The sequence below is a fragment of the Cervus canadensis genome, chromosome 2 (assembly GCF_019320065.1).
Source record: "Cervus canadensis isolate Bull #8, Minnesota chromosome 2, ASM1932006v1, whole genome shotgun sequence".
NCBI lineage: Eukaryota > Metazoa > Chordata > Mammalia > Artiodactyla > Cervidae > Cervus > Cervus canadensis.
Window position 1 is genome coordinate 30384949 of NC_057387.1, and position 19892 is coordinate 30404840.

Below are 19892 nucleotides of genomic sequence, written 5' to 3' on the forward strand. Positions count from 1 at the left end.
CCTAAGACTTTAAACTACTCCCTTGACTCATACGAGTTGATCCATTAAGTATCATAGTTTCTGTTCAATTATTTTTAGTGTTTAAGGGCTCTTACCTTTAAACCATTTTTTTTTAAGGTTAGTGATACTACTGTTAGTAGCTTAGTCATGTCCAACTCTTCGTGACCCCATGAACTGTAGCCTGCTAGCCTCCTTTGTCCATGGAATTCTCAAGGCAAGAATACTAGAATGGGTTGCCATTCCCTTCTCCAGGGGATCTTCCTGACCCAGGGATCGAACCCGGGTCTCCCACATTGCAGGGAGTCTTTATGGCCTGAGCCACCAAGGACGCCCTTTTGAAGGTTAGTGTTACTGTGTTAGCGCTCAGTCATGTCCGACTCTTTGCGACCCCATGGACTGTGGCTCGCCAGGCTCCTCTGTCCATGCGATTCTCCAGACAAGAATACTGGAGTGGGTTGCCATTCCCTTCTCCAGAGGATCTTCCTAACCTAGGGATCGAACCAGGGTCTCCTGCATTGCAGGCAGATTCTTTACCGTCTGGGCTACAGGGAAGATCCCTTTTTAAGGTTAGATTAGGTTTAAAAGGTTAGCAATTATTATTGCAATATTTACACTCAAGATTACTTTTAATTACCCAAAGTTACATTAAGTCAGAATCATCCAAAGCAACAGGTTTCCCAAACATTTCTCTACATGTTAATACTGCTAGCTTAATTTAAGTCTAACTTGAACAGCTATATTATGTATTAATATTCTAGAAGTCAGATATTAAACCAATTCATAGTAGTCCTCATTTATGTAAATGTATAAAGGCTCTCTATACTCATAAAAAGATTTTCCTTTTCTCTAGAAATTATCTTATTAGTCATGTATCAGTTAAATCTTAGAGCTGAAAGGGACCCTAAAAATCTTTTGGTCTAACTGCCTTTTACCGGTGAGACTATTGGACTTTGAGAGGTTAAATGACTAGTATAAGGTAAAAAAGTAGGTAGTAGAGAGTCAACTAAGACAAACACTCCTTCCACTACACCACAAAAGTCTCAAGTAAATCTGCCTAAAACCTACCTACAGTTCCTAACAGATTAGGGGGATATGCACCTAGACTGACAATTTCAGCAGATTCCTTCCACAGCCAGCACAATAACTACACCCCTTATTTGGGAAGGTAACTACTAAAATGCTCCAAGGTAAATGCTTATGAAAAATGAAATTAGAATCTTCATGTGTTACAGTATATGCTTACCTCCAGCTTATTTTCCTATTTAAAAAAAAAAAGCAAACACAAAAAAGACAACCCTAAAAAAGAATCCAATTAATTTCAAGACTAATGGGTACTCTAATCTCTAATTAAGATACAGAAGTATCCTAATTAAAATCCCCTAGCAATGATAAACTGTGAACTTGGCTGTATTGTGGGGGAAAAGAGTAGAAAAAAAAAGAAAAAAGAGCTAAGCTCAATTATGTAACAATGACAGGATCTTAAATGTGTAATTAAAGTCATCTTAATGACACGCTGGACCTAATTATGGATTTCCTATTTACGGTATTAATTCACTCTAACTTGGTAATACATGTACAGTACTGGTATGTGTAAGTACTGCCCAACCCAAATGACAGGAATCTATGTTAAACCATTAGGGCAGTGTTATGTGACTGTTGGACAGTTAATGACAATGGCTGCAGATGTTTGCCGACAGCCCTGGGGGAAAATGTTTATACTGCCTAGACAAGTATGTACACAGGAAAGGAGAGCTTCCCTTTTAAAAAGTAAATACGTATTTCTATTCATAGGTGGTTCTCTCACAACAAATCCCTTTCACAGAAAGGATTGGGAACCAAAAACGAATTCATAAAAGGAATGCTATAAAGAAATTAAAGAATATGTAATTTCCAACTACATTTTTCCAAATCATAATTTATAGACACAGAATTTCAGAAAAATGCTAGAAACTTCCCTTAGCCTACTAACTAGCAGAGTAGGGCAGCTATTAATCTGGGTCCCAGAGATGGGCTCCAAAGGGTTTATGAACCCTTTGAAAACAAATTCTTGTTTATAGAATGAAAAATTTTCTGGGACAAATCTATAGCTTTCATCAGATTCATAAAAGGATCCAAAAACCAACAAAGATGAAGAGCTGCTCCTTTTCTTGAGAAACAAAAAGACAGCCACTTATCCTTAGCTATTTAATGCATATAAAAAACATAGACAGCTTCCATAATCTTAAAAACAAGACACCATCAAAAGATGAACAATAAACATGTCACCACACTTGGCTGAGTTTTTTTTACTGGAAGCAAACAGCATCAAATCAAGGACCTTGGGAAAGTCTGAATCAACGTTTATTCCCAGAAGGAGCAGCAGTTTTCTGATCTACCATGCTACAAATTTCTCTAAGAACACACCTCTATGGAAATGCAGCCCGAGACTTTTGGAAAGAACTCCACAACATAAACTAGCATTACCTTTCAAATCTCAAGGTTTTTATTTTAAAGTAAACAGTGGTATAAGTCTTTTTCAGTGTTTCTTTTGAGAACGGCTTATAGAAAATGGCACCCTGGAACTTCAGCTTTACGTCCCCCAAATTTTCTTTCAAGAATCTAATTCAGGGAATTTCTTTAAAAAGATCTTTAAAAAGATAATACACTTGACCTATATCAGGTTGATTTAGTTCAAAACAATCTGAAAAATAGATATGTCCCAGCAGAAAGCCTCAAGACTTCTCCAATTCCTCAAAAAATTGTGCCACTATATGCCACTCCACTATAGGTCAAGGAGGATGGCAATCACTTGATATGCCCAGATGGTGTGAGGGACAGCCTACTGTCACTGGTTGCCACGCATCATTTCTTGTAGATAAACAGCATTCATCTGATAGGCTGCCATCCAACTTGGATGCCTCTGAGCATTCCAATAATACGACTGAGAAGCAGCAGCATAGTATTCCTGCCATGCCCTGTAGTAAGCTCTCCAGTACTCCTCATAGTCCTGATACGTATCAGAAAAACCTGGATGTGCTTCCCTATGGCAGTCATACCAACCATCTCCCTGGGGTTCTGTCTGCAATCGATAGGAAGATCGCCTAGGAAGGTTTCTTCGGCTCTGCTTAGCTCTCTGGTTATGGTTAGCTCCGTCCTTATGCCTTGACTTTACTTGGATTTCAGTTGATTCTTGATACTCTACTAGGCTAGGGGTGTCATTTCCATTCAGAGGCTGTTCCAAAGAGATATGGCCATCCACAGGAATAGATTCCGAGTCTTTCAGCTGAGTATCAGAAGCAACTTCCAAGTATGACTTATGTCCTTTGCTCTGGGAAGAAGTCCTTGAGCTGGAAGAATCACTGTCACTCTCAGAGTCTCCAGATTGGCTGCTACTTGCCAATATCTGCACCCTCTCTTCAGTAATTCTATTTTTCACAAAACCATTTTGAGGATTCACAGACTGATCCCCTAGACCTGTGTAGTGTCTGATGATTTCCACAGGTTTCTCTAAACCCTCTTTAATATAATGTTCATAATCCTCCACCAATTCTGCAAAAGTCAAAATACATGGCAAATGGATTTTAAAGGAAGACAGACAAGGAATTTTGGGGAGTGACACAGAAGCTTCTTTGACTTGGTGCTGAATGTTAGTAGGGTTTTCAACAGAGGTCTGAACAGAATTCTTCATTTGTTCTTCCAACTGTACTGCACAGCCCAGTTCTTTTGGTGACATGGCTTTTTCTACGATTCCACACTCTGAATGGCTTTTCACAGGAAGTTTTTGTTTGGTATTATTTTTTGATTTCACTGATACTGCAGATACAGAAGTATTTCTAGATGAAGCCATGTGTTTACCATGAGCTTTCTGAGTTTGAAAGGTTCTCTCTATTTTTTGAATGTGCTTTTTTAGAGGCTGGGTAGGTACACTTGCTAAACCATATGTATGCACGGCAGCTTCAACCTCCACATCCCAGTCCAAACATTCTTCCATCAGACCAGGAGGAATAGGATCTACATAAAAGAAATTTTAAAAGTATTAAATTCTCAAGTTGCTTTAGACCAGCATTTTCTGAATGGTTTAATAAAGCTTTCCATGGTCAAAAGGGTTAAGAAACAAAATACACTAACAATATACTAAGAAGCTTAACATATTAGTATTTTAAAAGACCTAAGTAATCCTCACAGGAAAGAATTTTGCTGATAAATACACAAGACCCATCCCATACACATAAGCAATATCACCCTCTAACCTCTCACTGAAAAGAGCTGATTCTAGGAGTGAGGTGTGCCTCTGTAGCAGTTTTCCTACCCCTCGTCATCTCCCTATCACCAACTCCTCCCTGTGATCTCACTACTCATAGCAGCAAAACAAAGGTATCAGAAAACAGATCATGCTCCCTAAAGCTTACCAATTGGGAAATATTACAACCACACCTCTGCATCCAAGTAAATCTGCCACCCTATATTATATTCTACCAGGGAAAAATCAATGCCCTCAATGGTGGAGGGCAAAAATCTCCACAGGGGAAAAAAGACAGATAGATGACTGTGAAAAGATCTGTAATATCAATGTCACTTGTAAATCTAAAAAAATTTACTGGCTCCAACCCTCTGAATTTCCTCTCCCAGCCAGGTATGACAATTTGCTTCTACCTGCACTCAGGTCTTTCCAAAGTGTGACCAATTTTCACCTTAGATCAAGTACACACAGCCTCAGCTTTACGAAGATCTCACCTGTCACTGCTGGTGCTGTTCCGTGTATGTGTCAGTTCAGTTCAGTTCAGTTCAGTCGCTCAGTCGTGTCTGACTCTTTGCGACCCCATGAATCACAGCACGCCAGGCCCCCCTGTCCATCACCAACTCCCAGAGTCTACCCAAACCCATGCCCATCGAGTCGGTGATGCCATCCAACCTGCCATCTCATCCTCCGTCATCCCCTTCTCCTCCTGCCCCCAATCCCTCCCAGCATTGGGGTCTTTTCCAGTGAGTCAACTCTTCCCATGAGGGGTCTGTGTACGTGTACCCACTACTCATTCCCTCAGATCTGGATTCTTTAGCTGAGGCTCTTGATTTTTCGTTGATTAGAAACTCTGACTAAACTCAGATTCCTACTAAGATGATATCTCTTGCTTGCAGAGATCTATCATTCAGGTCAGTTTCCCTCTTAATCCTGCTCCAGGCTACTCACCTGAACAGTCTGTGGTCACACAAGTGTCTAGTCCAATATAGATCTAACACCATGAGTATCATTTTCTTGCAATTTCAGGGCTCTGTTAACACTTCATAAAGATCCAAATACATGTCATTTTCCAGTAACCAAAAACTTTTTTTTATCACTAGATGTTATGATACTGAATCCTACCACAAGGCCTACCCCTCATATGTCAATTTTCAATTTTTTTCTGTATTTATAATTATAAAGATTATCAATAGACTTATAGAGAGAATTAACCAAATATAGTCTCAGAGAACCTAAAGACCATCTACTCTAAAAACACTTTGTAAACCAGGACATAAGCTTAGAGCAATTTAAAAAATCTGTAAAAAGATCATAAAATGAGTTATCACAAAGCCAGAACTACTAAAACTCACAGTACTCCCAGACCTGTGCTTAATCTAGCTTTGTAAAAATTACTAAAGGAATGAAATATATTGGTAAATATTCATTGCTCTATTTATTCAATAACATATCCCATTTTCTAGAAAATCATGTAGGTATAAGTATATGTTTATATAACTATACAATATCTATATATGTATATAGCTATGTATCTATATAACGTATGGAGGAGAAGGGGACGACAGAGGATGAGATGGTTGGATGGCATCACTGGCGCAATGGACATGACTTTGAGTAAGCTTCTGGAGTTAGTGATAGATAGGGAAGCCTGGCGTGCTGCAATCCATGGGATCGCAGAGTTGGACATGACTGAGCGACTGAACTGATTGGTGTGTGTGTGCATTTATATATATATATATATATGACCTGTCTCTTGAGAAATCTGTATGCAGGTCAGGAAGCAACAGTTAGAACTGGACATGGAACAACAGACTGGTTCCAAATAGGACAAGGAGTACGTCAAGGCTGTATATTGTTACCCTGGTTATTTAACTTATATGCAGAGTTCATCATGAGAAATGCTGGGCTGGATGAAGCACAAGCTGGAATCAATACTGCCGGGAGAAATATCAATAACCTCAGATATGCAGATGACACCACCCTTATGGCAGAAAGCAAAGAGCCTCTTGATGAAAGTGAAAGAGGAGAGTGAAAAAGTTGGCTTAAAGCTCAACATTCAGAAAACTAAGATCATGGCATCTGGTCTCATCACTTCATGGAAAATAGATGGAGAAACAGTGGAAACAGTGGCTGCCTTTATTTTTTTGGGCTCCAAAATCACTGCAGATGGCGACTACAGCCATGAAATTAAAAGACACTTGCTCCTTGGAAGAAAAGCTATAACCAACCTAGACAGCATGTTAAAAAGCAGAGGCATTACTTTGCCAACAAAGGTCCACCTGGTCAAGGCTATGGTTTTTCCAGTAGTCATGTATGGAAGTGAGAGTTGGACTGTAAGAAGGCTGAGCACCAAAGAATTGATGCTTTTGAACTGTGATGTTGGAGAAGACTCTTGAGAGTCCCTTGGACTGCAAGGAGATCCAACCAGTCCATCCTAAAGGAGATCAGTCCTGAATATTCACTGCAAGGACTGATGCTGAGGCTGAAACTCCAATACTTTGGCCACTTGATGCAAAGAACTGACTCATTTGAAGACCCTGATGCTGGGAAAGATTGAAGGTGGGAGGAGAAGGGGATGACAGAGGATGAGATGGCTGGATGGCATCACTGACTCAATGGACATGAGTTTTAGTAAACTCCAGGAGTTGGTGATGGATAGGGAGGCCTGGGGTGCTGCAGTCCATGGGGTCACAGAGTCGGACATGACTGAGCAACTGAACTGAACACACTAATATGCACACATTAACATACAGAGTTGACCTTTGAATAACACAGGTCTGGACTGAGGGCTTGAAGGTCCCATACGTATGACAGCACCACACAGCCTGCTGCTGGCCGAATCGGTGACTGTGGAAACGCAGATACGGAGGGCTGCCTCTGAGTCACACAGGGACCTATGCTGCATGGAGGCTCGGCGCCTCTAACTCCCATGTTGTTCAAGGATCAGCTGTACAGCATATAAATCATATTTCCACACAAGAGTTTACGGTTTTTAAAAAAGTTTTCAAGAAATCATTAATAGTTTCAAAACATGCATTGTTTCCAAGACAGCACTTTTAAAAGGCAGCTTGATAAATGATTCATTAAAATCAAAAGAAAATACTTAAACATTTTCAGAACAGTGTTCAAATTAAAGATACTTCCTCATAATAACAAAGGAGAACATGACAAGAATTATCTTTATCGCAACATAAAAGGTAAGATACATCCTTGATATAAAAGAATAAAATCAAATTTGAAAGCTACAAAGTAAAATATGGAGTTAATACAACAGAAATATATTTTTCACTTTTCATGTGTGAAAAATATATTGTTAGCTTACAATTTTCTCCCTGCTACTTATTAACTGTAAGACCTTAGGCAAATAGTTAACCTCTCTGTCTCAGTATCCTCTTCTACAAAAGGTAGATAATAATAGCACATAACTCAAAGGATTGTGGTGAGCATTAAATGAGTTACCACACATAAATACTTATAAATACTTAGAACACTACACAACACATCATAAATACTCTATGTTTGCTATTATTTTTATTAGGCCTATCGTCATTACCATTATTATTTCAACAGCAAATGAAACAGATAAAAAATACCTGGTAAAGGCAGAAGATTGATATTACATTTCTGGGCAATTTTCATCATCATATTTTCTTCTTCTCCCCTGCAGCAGTAGGTTACTGTCAGTCCCAAAGTACCTAAAGCACCGAAGGAATGTTAAGTAGTAAGTCAGTTTCATATAAATGACACTCCAAGTCCACTTGCCACATTACAGCTTCCTCCCCTTAAAGAAAGCATCCCAACTTTTTTCTTTTTACCGAAACGGCCAGCTCTGCCAATCCGATGCATATATGTCTCCCAATCCAATGGTACATCCAGGTTTACAACTAGGTTCACCTTCTCAGCATCAATTCCACGGGAAGTCTTGAATTGAAGAAAAAAACAATTGCTTGTTTGCAGTAACTACTGCATGGACACACTATTATTCTAGTATAACCAAGAGCCAAATTAAGAACAGGAGGATATTTAGGAGCAAAGGAAAATTTGTTTCTAATGAATAACTGACTTCAAGAATAAAGATAAAAACACAAAAGACATTTTTAAGAAAACATATTCCCCAGCACTGGAAATATGATTATCTTCTGGTATTCCTGTCAGATACACCCACCTAAAATAATAGTTGAAATCTGTGCATTTGATAACAGAACATATGTCCAGATGGATTAGTCACCCAAACTGAACAGGAAATTTACCAAATCTGTGGAAATGAGGACTCTGCAATGAAACTGCTTCAGTTTAGCCATAGCATCAAGACGCTGATTCTGATTCATGTTGCCTAAAAAGATCCAGAAATAAAGTCACATAAAACAAGCTAATATACATTTGTCAAATCCACAAAAAGCAAAAATAGTAATACCCAGTCTTAACAGTTTAAAAATGTAACAACCAAAGTTAATTCTGTCATTATATGGAAATCTAGGTTAAGACCTAAAGTCAGAATCTTTTAAAATATAGTTAGGCAATCAACTCAAAATTCAATTTTAATTTTTTTCTTATTTTTATTTTTTGGCCGAGCTGCAGTATGTGGGGATCTTAGTTCTCCAACCAGAGATTAAACTCATGCCCCGCTGCAGTGGGAACACAGAGTCTTAACCACTGGACCACCAGGGAAGTCCCTCAAAATTGTTTTAAATGGTGACTTAGGCTATGCCTGCAGATATAACATTATATCTAAAAGTTACATATAAGGTTTAACAATTCTTAGCAAACTAAAATTTCCTTAATCAGCTGCTTATCAATTTGGTATTGAAGTGTCATCTACAGTCCAAATATTGGTCCATGGGATATATCATCACCAAACAAGCTTATGCTAACAGGTTAAAAACTAAGCTGAGATAGCAACCAAAACTCTAAAAAGGCTCTCATTGATCAAAAATTCCTTTAAATCTTCCATTCCTAGGTCAGCAGTAATAACTCAGCTTTGTGTCAAAAATCAATCAGTTCTGAGTCTTCCTTGGTAGTAGCTCAGTGATAAAGAATCTGCCTGCAGGAGACACGGATTCAATCCCTGGTTTGGAAAGATCTTTCATGCTATGCAGCTACTAAACCCATGCATCAAAACTACTGAACCTGTGAGCCCAGGAGCTGCAACTACTGAAGCCTGCGAGCCTAGAGTCCATGTTCCACAACAAGAGAAGCCACTGTAATGAAAAGCCCAATCACTGAAACTAGAGAAAAAGCCTTCACAGCAATGAAGACCCACCACAGTCATAAATAAATAAATGAAAAATCAATCGGTTTTGCCTTCCAAGAGACCATAAAAGTCAATTTAGTCAGCAATTCTTAGCAATTTTAAAATAATTATCTTAAGACAAAAAAAAGACTTTGTTTTTATAAAATTAGTTATTTGTGGATATAACTCAAGTTTTCTAATATTATATTATAAACCATGTTACTTATTAAAAAAACAAGGATATTGGTATAACCAAATCTCAGTGAAAATAAACCTGAAATTCCTTTTACTCTAAAGATTCAGTATAATCCCACATTAACAAGTCAACTTATGAAGTGGTATCTCTCCTGACATTGGAGAAGCTTCAAATCAGGATACTCAATAAAGATTAAAGTTAAGAGGTGAAGTTACCTGAAATGCACTCGGCAGGAAAGCCTTTAGAAGAAAGGATATCAGCCAAGTGTTGTGCTCTATGAAAAATAACACAGAGGGTTATAATTTTACAAATATTGCCCACACCTATCCTTGTATTTCATAAGTTCCCCAGATGACTTTTAAGGTACAGTACCTGCTGTGTAAGTTAGAAAAGACTAAGGCTTGATTAAATGGAATTTTGCTGAAAAGTTCCTGTAAATGTTGAGTCTTTTCCTCAAAAATCTTATGGGCCAAAGGGTATGAATTGACAATCTTATAATACTGCTTCAAACCTATAAAGAAGAGTCTTCTGTTAAAACAAACCTATTTGCTAAATAAAGCAAATATGAAAGCAATAGACAACTAAACGAAAGAAAGCTCCAGAATATTGTGAACAAACCCAGTAAGTAACAAATCCAATATCTATACACACCTACTAGACTTGGATCACTGGAATTTAGTCTTACAAAAGTGGGCTCCCTCATGTACTTTGTCAAAGCATTAGCCAAAAATTCAGGGTAAGTAGCTGACACTGCCAACATCTGTTTACTTGCAGGCAAGGAAGAATAAATCCAACTGCAAAATAAAAGAAAAACACACTCTGAAAACTATTCAGATGGTAATTACCACTTAGAAAAGCCAAAGACAGACACTTTGGAGCACCATTTAAATAGTCGTTACTTATTTTCCTTACTTTATTTGTTCCTGGAAGCTGCCTTCTTCTAAAAGCTTATCTGCTTCATCAAGAATAAAGAGACGTATACTGCCTGTATTCAAGTAGTCCAGTTCTATCAGTTGTTTAATTCTGCCTAAATTCCAGAAAACAAAACAAAACATATTCAAATATCGATAATGCACCAATTTGTGGCATTTGAGCCGATTTTATCACTCTACTTAACAGGTGGAACTGCTGATCTGAGCCAACCCTCACTATTCTCTATTTACACACTAAACCACAAATTAGAAATCTTGAGTTCTGACCTTGCCTAAATCTGTTGTTTTTCCCTCACATTTCATCACCAATATGTATGGAAAATAAACACTATTCCTGTTAAGAGCTGTAAGGCACTGAATGCTAGATTGTGATTCTGAGTGATTCATGACTGAAAGACAATACGGAAGCAAAGAATAATCCCAATCCTTGGCTTTAGGGCCTCCTGAAAGTCATCTCAATACTCTTCTTTTCAAAAGCCAATCCCATACTTGTTCTTAAACATCCTTAGGAATGGAGACTTTACAAATTCTGTTGGTAATCCAGTTATGTGTTTATATCTCACTAACGTTCTTCATCTTTAACACTCAAAATAACTGCCATAGTTATCACAGACTGCCATATAAAAGTGCTCAGTTACTTAAACGCCCAGTAATTAAACGGTGCTGATGTCTTACCAGGAGAACCAACAGCAATATGACACTTTTTCAGTCTGGTTTTGTCTTGTGATAATGGAGTCCCTCCAATAAACACATGACACTCTAACCCTTCCATTTTTATTCCAATGGCTGTGATAACAGAATGTATCTGTACAGCAATTTCTCTTGTGGGAGCCAAGATCAAAATCTAAAAAAAAACGCAAAACATAAAATACACCTTTAACAAGTCAGCATTATAAATATATATATATATATAAATATAAAAAACATAAAATACACCTTTAACAAGTCAGCATTATAAATATATAAATATATATATCAAAAAGATATCCCCAGTGCCTGGCATAATTGTTTATAGATAACATGGGCAAATCATGTTATCTTTAACAAATCTTTGTCGAAGAAATGATCCCCAAATCCAAATCTCCTGTTAATTTGGGTAAGGCCATCTTAGACATACTCTGAGAGAATCTAGAAAATGGGAGATCAGTATAATACATTCACTGTAAGAACCACTTAGTTACCAACAACAGCCAAGCACCTCATTACCACCAATCAGGCAAAATACTAAACCTCACCATAATCTGGTGAGCAAATAAAAGCGTAAAAAAATCCCTATCTGTATTCTCAAGAAATGACAAAAATGACACACATGGCAGGTTTATTTAACATGTAGTAATAACAGAAATCTCTGAACTTCTATTTCGTCACTATCCCATCCATACCACCACCACACAATAGCCTCAATGTCTACTTTCCCTGTATACTTGTCATGCCTCAAGGGAATCATTCACCAACTTCACTTCTATCTCTGAGGAGCCACTGGTATTTCATCTGACGTGTAGTAAAATCCACATGACTCCTTTGGGTCATCTGAGCTAAACTCACCTGGGTACTTAGGTTCTCAAGAACAAGAGAGTCCAAAGCAATGGTGGAGAAGACACAGGTTTTCCCAGTTCCAGACTTAGCCTGAACAATTAAATCTGAGAAGGAAAAAAAGTTAGCTAGGACTGAAGAAACTTAGGTACCAATCCCAGAACTAGAAGGGTCTCCAGAGAGATCACATCGTTGACACTTTGGTTTTTACCCTTAACTCTTAAAAAAGCATGAAGCCATATCCAGAAACAGGCCTCCTCCCTGAACCCCCACCGTTTCTTTTCTTCTTTAGGCTTAAGAACCAGAAGTTTGAAGTATGAAATCAAAGTATCGTAGGGTCACATTCCCTCCAAAGGCTCTATGGTTATCAATACAATTCTTCCCTGTCTCTTCCAGCTTCTGATGGCTCAGACATTTCTTGGCGCGGAGCTGTGTAACTCCAATCTCTGGCTTTCTTCTCTTTCTCTGTTATAAAGACTCTTGTCACTGGATTTAGGGCCTACCCTAATCCAGATGATCTCATCCGAGATCCTTATTACTTTTTACTTTTCTCAAACATAGAACCACTTGTCAGAGTGGAATGGACCTTAAATATCTCCAAATTCAGTACTGCGCCTCCGTTCGACAATGTAGGAAATAGAGGCTCGCGGAATGCGGTTGTCGTGCCCCTGCAGGCAGCCGCCCTGGGCCTTTCCCGGCCCTCGCCAAGTCTCGACCCGCACCCCACCCCCCCACCCCCGCAGCCCCACCGCCGGCCCTCCTGGCCCCTCCAGTGCCCCCTGCCTCACCGAGTCCACATCGCCCAAGCGGGATGGCCTTCAGCTGCACGGGCGACGGCCGCTCGAAGCCAACCGCCCGCAGGCCCTCAAGTACCGGGCGCGACAGCAGCAGCGACTCGAAGTCTGCCGGCTCCGCTAGCAGCACATCCCCAGTACGGGTCCGCGGGCCGCTGATGTCGTGAGCCGTCCGCAGGCTCCGCACCGGCCGGGGGGCTGGCTCCGGGGCCGAGAACTGCGCGGCCGCACGCTCCGCTGACATAGCGGTCTCCACGGTCGCTAAGGCAGCCGGGTCTTCAAACGCCGCCGCCATGGTAGCCGCGCCGCCGGATCTCGCGGTACTTGGGGCGAGGCTGGGAGCCTGAGAGCGAGAAGAGGGAAAACTTTATTGGCAGTCTTCCCGTGAAGACAGTGACACGCCAGGCCTGGAAGAGGAGGGGAAGTTGAAGACTCGGAAACAGCTACAACAACAAAAAAAATGTGACCAGAGGATGGCGGGAAAAGGGAGGAGAGGAAAGCAGAGGCTACCAGCGTGTCGCCGCCTGCGACCTGTAGAGGGCGCCGCGGGTTAAAGGTGGGAGCACCGCCTCGCCCCAAGGCCCTCTGTGGGCGGGTCCGCCCCGCCCAGCGCCCGGCGTTGGCTGCCTCACAACGCTGTCTTTGTGATGCGCCCTGTGCGTCAAGCTCCCCGCCTCCGGGCCCTGCCTCCGCGGTCGCCCCCCTCCCGATCCCCACTGTGTCCCGCCCCAACTCGCCGACTTGCCCTGCGCTCTCGGAGAACGCCCAGAGTACAGCGAGACGATTGACCACGTTGCATAGTATCTGTCTTTGTGGTTTCCTCTTTGTGTCGCCAGCCCCTACCACAGTGCCTGGCACACGGTTAGCCCTGATAAAAGAAATCGGATAGGAACCAGCAACTGCACTGACATTCCCACATTCGTATCTCCACACTTGTACCTCCATCTCAACACCTCCGCTTCGATGTCTAACAGCTCAAATTTAACGTTTTCTGTGTGTTGCTCCTATCCCTCCCCACCACCATCTCAAGAACGACAACTTTAGGTCTCAGCTCACATATCACGTTTTCAAAGAGGACTTTCCTGAACAGCCTGAGATAGCTCCCTCATCCTGGCAGCTCCCCAGCTTTTCTCATCACTTTATTCCCTTGTTCTGGTTTACTTTTCTTCATGGTACTTATCACTAGCTGAAATCATGTTTATTGTCTGTCTCCCCCACTCTATGAGGACAGAGATTTATTCTCTCTTGTTCTTGTCAATATTCCTTGTCGGAAAAAAGCAATGCCCAGTATTTATTGAACAAATGAGTTTCTATAACAAAGTCTGAATCATAACTCCAAATGTAAGTGTTTCTGGAACCTAATCTTACAATTCCAAATCTAAAGATAATTCTGCATCTAACCCCAACTTTTGCCTTTGTCCTGATATCATAATTCTGGTCATTATCTCTCACCAGTTCACACTTCCCTTCTCTTTCTGTCTCTCTCACACACACGCACAGTGATGATTCAGATTCCAAAAGAGGTAGGACGACTTTGGCTTGGTAACCTCACTGGGAAGGGGTCCTCAGATGCATTTTTCTTAGAAATTTATAAAACACTGAGAAAGTATTAACTGTTCCTATGAAAGAATGGGGCCTGTTGGGAGTGAGTAGTAAAGGTTTCAGACTTCCTCTTAGTACCCTACCTCTTTCATTCACCTAATCCTTGAATCCCAAACCTGGCAATTATTCTTGACTCAACCCTGCACTATACCTCCCCTTTCTTTTTTTCTTTTTTTTTTCTTGACCACATGGTGCAACTTGCGGGATCAACCAGGGAGTGAACCCCTTGAATACTAGGCCAGCAGTGAAAGTGGCAAATCCTAACCCCTGGACCACCAGGGAAGTCCCTCCCCTTTCTAACAGTTACAAGGGCAGGTAATTTTGCCTCCAAATATCTCATCCATATCTCTTCTCCAGTCTCCATAGTATGTGTCCTATTTTAGGTCCCTTTATCATCCTATTGCAACAGCCTCCTGAACGGTGCCCTTGCTCAGAGTTTCTTCTTTCTCCCAGCCACCTACCCCACAGGCACTGGAGTGACCTTTCTTCAGTAGATATCTTAGGTTGTTTGGGTCCAGCTTCTGATCCTACTCCTTTTGACCACCTTTTTTATTTCCCATCCCAGGGTCCCACTTCTCACTATAAGTGATTCCAGTCTAGTGCTTACCTTGTTCTGTTTACTTATTTACATATCTGTCCTTCACACTAAACTATAAGTTTCTCAAGGATGGAAATTTTTTCTTACCCTAGGCTCTCCAGTCCAGCACCAGGCCCTTGGTGGACCTAATAAATACTGAATGGCAGAACTTTTCCTGCTCAAAAATCTAAGCTGAATTTTCATGCTCAGCAGCAGCGGTGTAGAACTCACACCAATCACCGATGAAGAACTTAGCTGTCATCCCAAAAGAAATATAAAGATTATTTTTCCAGAAAAGAACATTTATAGTTTTATAGGTATTCTGTCATTACATTTGTTGTTTACAAAGTCTTATGGACACAAATATTGCAGTTATATTACTAGGCATAAATTATATTGCTATAGCTAAAAACAAATCAATACAATTTTTTCTTCAGTAGTTAAAAAATTGTAATAATGCTGTTGTTCATAATGTTTAGTGCCATAAAAATAAAACACAAAGGTAAGAGACCATTTAATAATCAGGAGGTATGAGAGTAACATACACAGAAAAATGTTGGACTGTTGTCCACCTCCTGGCCTCTCCCAGGATAAAATCACAATGGGACCCCAGCCTCCTTTTATGCTGTTTTGTCTACCTGGAAAGTCTTTCCTTATTTTATATACCTGGAAGCTAGTGGAGGGATAGATTCCTGTGAACTGAAGAAGTGGGAGTAAGATATCAACTCAGAATGGATTTTCAGGTTCAAACAGTCCCAGACAATCATTTCACAGTGGAAGTTTCTGCACCCGGAGGAAAGGTAAATAATGTAAATAAAGACAGGAGCGTGGCCCACCTGGGTGTGAGAATCCGTGGGAATATGTGGGACAAAAGGAAGGAACTAAGGTTTTTTTTTTTTATTTTTATAGCATTTATTTAATTTATTTATTATTTGTTCCACTGGCACTTTGCGCAAGGGGGTTTCTCTAGCTGCAGTGCATAGGTTTCTCATCGCTGTGGCTTCTCTTGTTGCAGAGCACAGGCTTAGGGCGCACAGTACTGGCAGCACAGGGGATCAGTAGGAGCAACTGTAGACCGCAGGCTCAATACTCGTGGTGCAGAGGATTAGTTGTTCCACAGTACGTGGAATGTTCCTGGACCAGGGGTTGAATCCATGTCACCTGCATCGGTAGGCAGATTCCTCTCCACTGTCCCACCAGGGAAGTCCTTAGATTTATTTTTAATTGGAGGATAATTGCTTTACAATGTTGTGTTGGCTTCTGCCATACAACAATGTGAATCAGCCATAAGCATACACATATCCCCTCCCTCTTGAACCTCCCCCCCACCCTTCTACCCCATTCCATCCCTCTAGGCCATCACAGAGCGCTGGGCCGAGCTCCCTTGTTACGCAGCAACTTCCCACTAACTGTTTTACACACAGTAATGTGTATATTTCAAGAACTGATTTTTATAGCCACTTTTTCTCATTTGATCCTCAGAGCAACAAAGGGTAGGCAACCTTATTATTTTCATTCAATCTGCAAACATCTCTATTCATTCTTGCAACAGAAATCTAAATGCCTAATACAAATCAGCCAAATGCTGGAGATACAAAGATGGGACAAAATAAACAGAGCACTTGCCCTCAAGCAGAAAGATACGTGCAGACAGACAGCACTGGCCAAGGAGAAATATACAAGTAGCACTAGGTGCTATACAAGCATATGCAGCACTGACATTTTTCAGAGCCTCAGCTGCTCAAAGTGTGGCTGTCATGTGGGAGACAGTGAGAACTTCTGAGAAATGGAGAAAAACAGCTTTTGGTATTCAGAGACCAGCAGCTTTTTTCTCTATGCCCTTCTCCCCCCACCTCAAATCAAAGTGGTTTAAAGCATGTATAGAACTAGAAGAAAACCTTCATGCCCAGATCATTCTTCTCCTACTCCCTGGAGTCGAGCCCTTCTGCCGTGACAGCAGCACCAGGAGACAAAAGTCCTAGTCCCCTGAAGCACTGGGAGCTGATTTTCTGAGCTGATCCTGGAGGATAGATAAGGAGTTCAGTCAGGCAGTGGGGGTGGAAAGAAAGCTTTCCAGGCAGACAGCGTAGAAAGATATTCTGGGCAGAAGGAGCAGTTTGTGCAAAGGCGTGGAAGCGTGAGAAACCACAGCAGTTAGGGAAGGTATGAGCTTCAGTCTGAATGGAGGCAAGTATGGCAGCAATTACCAGGAAACAAGGTTGCAGAGATGTATTGGTCCTGTAGAGTGGAGGGCCTTGCCTGCCACCACAAGGAATATCAAATTAATGGGTTATGCTTGCCCAAAATGGGATAGTGTTAGGTCACAGTAGAGAGAAATACAATTGGAAATATAGGCTAGGGCTTCACAGATGACAAAGCTGAGGAGTTTGGACTGTCACTTGCAGACCATTGAGCATCCTCTCAGTTTGGGATCTAACGAGGTAGTAACTACAAGGCCCACTTTACACACTGTTTCTCACACCTAACAGGGTCTTTTAGGTGTTAAACACCACTTTCTGAGTGTCAGCGCTTACCTCTGAGCTGCTTAGCCCACAAACAGTGACTGAGCACGTGTTTTCTGGTTCTCTCTTCCAGGCAAAGGGAAACTTTCCTCCTGTATTCTTCAGCTCATCGACTCAGTGGACCAGTACCATCCATAAACTTAAGTTATGTCAAATTTGTTAAGTAACAATATCTGGCCTTCTGGACAGAATTTTTGTTTCATGACCTTGTTGGATCCTACGTAGCAAACTTTTGACGTGGAGAATAACTATTTTCACATGTGCCCCTTGGCCTGTGGGGTGACCATACCCTTAGTATTTTCAGACAGGTATGAGGAGCAGGGGAGAAGCAGCAAAGGCCCGGGTGCCCACTCTCTTCACAGCCACCTCCCACCACGGGGACCTGTCTCACTGGCTTTCAGTAAAGGACCCCAGGCCATCCTCTTTCTCTTTCTCTCTCTCTCTCTCTCTCTCTCTCTCGACCAGACTCCCCTCTGCTCAAGGCCCACATTGATGAATTGCCCCATTTAATACCACAGCCTCAGTCTTTAGGGAGAAAGGCGTCACGTTTGCTCTTCTGAGAACGGGGCCCAATTCATTCTTGTCCAGGCAGCATAATAAATAACCTGCCCCTGTTGGCAAGGGGTTTATTAGAGACTGATGGGACATTTAACAATAACTGGGGTCTGTGATTTATTAGGTAGGGAGGTTGGTGGCGTCTCTGAAGACTGGGAAGGTGGAATTTAATTGATAAAGCGACTGTCAGCAGCAATGAGATGCACTCAATAGAATATGCATTTGAGGGCTTCTCTTTGGAGCTGTCAGGAAGGGTTTCTACTAATCATATTCAGCTCCTGTAAAGGCGGCGTCTGCTGGATATCTGGGTGAGACACAAACGGCAGGGAGGGGACTCTGAAAGGGGCCTGGGGAAGGGTGCACCTGTCAGTCGCCCGGCCCGATGGGAGAATGTGACACAAATGAGCAGAAGGGAAAAAAGATTTTCATCACCCCCAAGAGAGGTCCCCTCCAAGGTGCCTTTGTTTCTCTTCAATGAGCTGCTCAAGAGAGCAAGAGGTGCTGAGCACCTGCTTCCTGGAGAAGGAGGGAAAGGCAAGAGTTAAGTGGCAAAAGCAATTTGTTCCACAATTCTAAACTCCCTAAACCTGAACTATTTGCACCAGGGCCCCCCTGCCTGACTCCCCTGCCACAGACACTCAGGTACACAACACGCCCCCACACACCACAGGTACCCCACGTCCACACAGCCTTCTCCTGTCACTGCTGCTTTCATGCTAAGGACAGAGTCACAAAAACTCAGATGGCTGGAGCCTCACCTTTTATACTGCTGTTTCCCAGCTCCGGAGACCCCAGAATCCAGGCTGAGAAACTGGAAATAAATTCTCATGGTCTGGAGTGTGCAGACCGTCCCTTCTCTCTTCGGCCCGCCCTCCATCCAGTTGCCTGACAATAAGGGAGCTTGGTTTTATCTCCGAGGCCATCCTAGATGGCACTGAGGATGGGTCAGCTCTGTCCTCAGGCAGCCCTGAGCCTTTCCAAGCAGCTCTGCTCACATTCTCTGCTCCCCGCCACCCCTCGGGCTGTTGCTCAGCCTTAAACAAGGCCATGTAAGGCACGAGAGGGGCTCTGAGGCCAGTGCGCTTCCCTCCTTTGATCTTCCCGCTTCTATTCTTAGGTCCCAGGAGACTGATCTGCCTCCTTGTTCTCCCCAGGGAGAGAAAGGGAGGGGGAGGCCATAACCAAAGAAGAAGAAGTAATTGTCAGCGTCTAATCTGAGCCTCAGTGGTGACACTGAGGGACCTCTGAGCAGAGTGGATACAGCAACTGGTTTGATTAAATCAAACCTCTCCTGCAATGTTGTTAAATTAAACTGACAGGCCGGGAGCAGATGAGGGAGGGCAGGGGAATCATCGCCTCCGGTGGGGGCAGGGAAGGCCGTGGCTGGGAAGAACATCAGATGGTAGCAGAGCAAGGCCTGTCCTTTCCCTTATTTGCTGACTATAGATAGGAGATGAGATTTATGGATGTGAGAGGCTGAAGTACCTGTCTGAGCACAAGCTGCGTAAGTGACGCACCGGCAAACAGCTGCCTCCCAGGAGGCTCTGCGAATTCCCTCGGCAGTCAGGCCTCACATTTGGAACAGCGTTCTTGACATTTCAAAGGGCCTCTACCCACTTTATCTGCACAACAAGCAGACAGAGTGAGATTACTTTCCTCACTTTGTAGCCAGTGAAACTCAGGCTGAGGGGGATTACAGAGCCAACTAGTAGGCAGAGACAGGCAGCAGATC

The 19892-nt window shown here is 42.0% G+C and overlaps 1 protein-coding gene across 2 annotated transcripts; it reads right to left on the bottom strand.

Moving 5' to 3' along the window:
• Positions 1 to 2459: 2459 nt before the first annotated feature.
• On the bottom strand, positions 2460 to 19173 carry DDX20 (DEAD-box helicase 20). Of its 2 annotated transcripts, XM_043460328.1 has the most exons (12): positions 18919 to 19149; positions 12899 to 13247; positions 12123 to 12217; positions 11253 to 11421; positions 10558 to 10672; positions 10297 to 10439; positions 10018 to 10156; positions 9861 to 9919; positions 8470 to 8552; positions 8035 to 8140; positions 7813 to 7914; positions 2460 to 3990 (listed from the first exon to the last, which is right to left on the bottom strand). In XM_043460328.1, exons 2-12 carry the CDS (start codon positions 13197 to 13199, stop codon positions 2825 to 2827), a joined length of 2478 nt encoding a protein of 825 aa, XP_043316263.1. In that variant the 5' UTR covers positions 13200 to 13247; positions 18919 to 19149; the 3' UTR covers positions 2460 to 2824. The 2 variants fall into 2 exon arrangements, with proteins under 2 accessions (XP_043316263.1, XP_043316264.1); XM_043460329.1 differs by lacking the exons at positions 2460 to 3990; positions 7813 to 7914; positions 8035 to 8140; ... (6 more) ...; positions 12123 to 12217; positions 12899 to 13247 and adding exons at positions 15971 to 16217; positions 17291 to 17342; positions 18593 to 18676 and having other exon boundaries at positions 18919 to 19173.
• Between the last annotated feature and the right edge of the window lie 719 nt (positions 19174 to 19892).

Coding starts and splice junctions, on each gene's coding strand:
- DDX20 (XM_043460328.1), bottom strand. CDS start 13,199: ATGGCGGCGGCGTTTGAAGACCCGGCTGCCTTAGCGACCGTGGAGACC. Junction 12,218..12,898: donor GCTTGGGCGATGTGGACTCG/GTGAGGCAGGGG, acceptor TTTCCTTCTCAG/ATTTAATTGTTCAGGCTAAG. Junction 11,422..12,122: donor TTGAGAACCTAAGTACCCAG/GTGAGTTTAGCT, acceptor GTTTTTTTTTAG/ATTTTGATCTTGGCTCCCAC.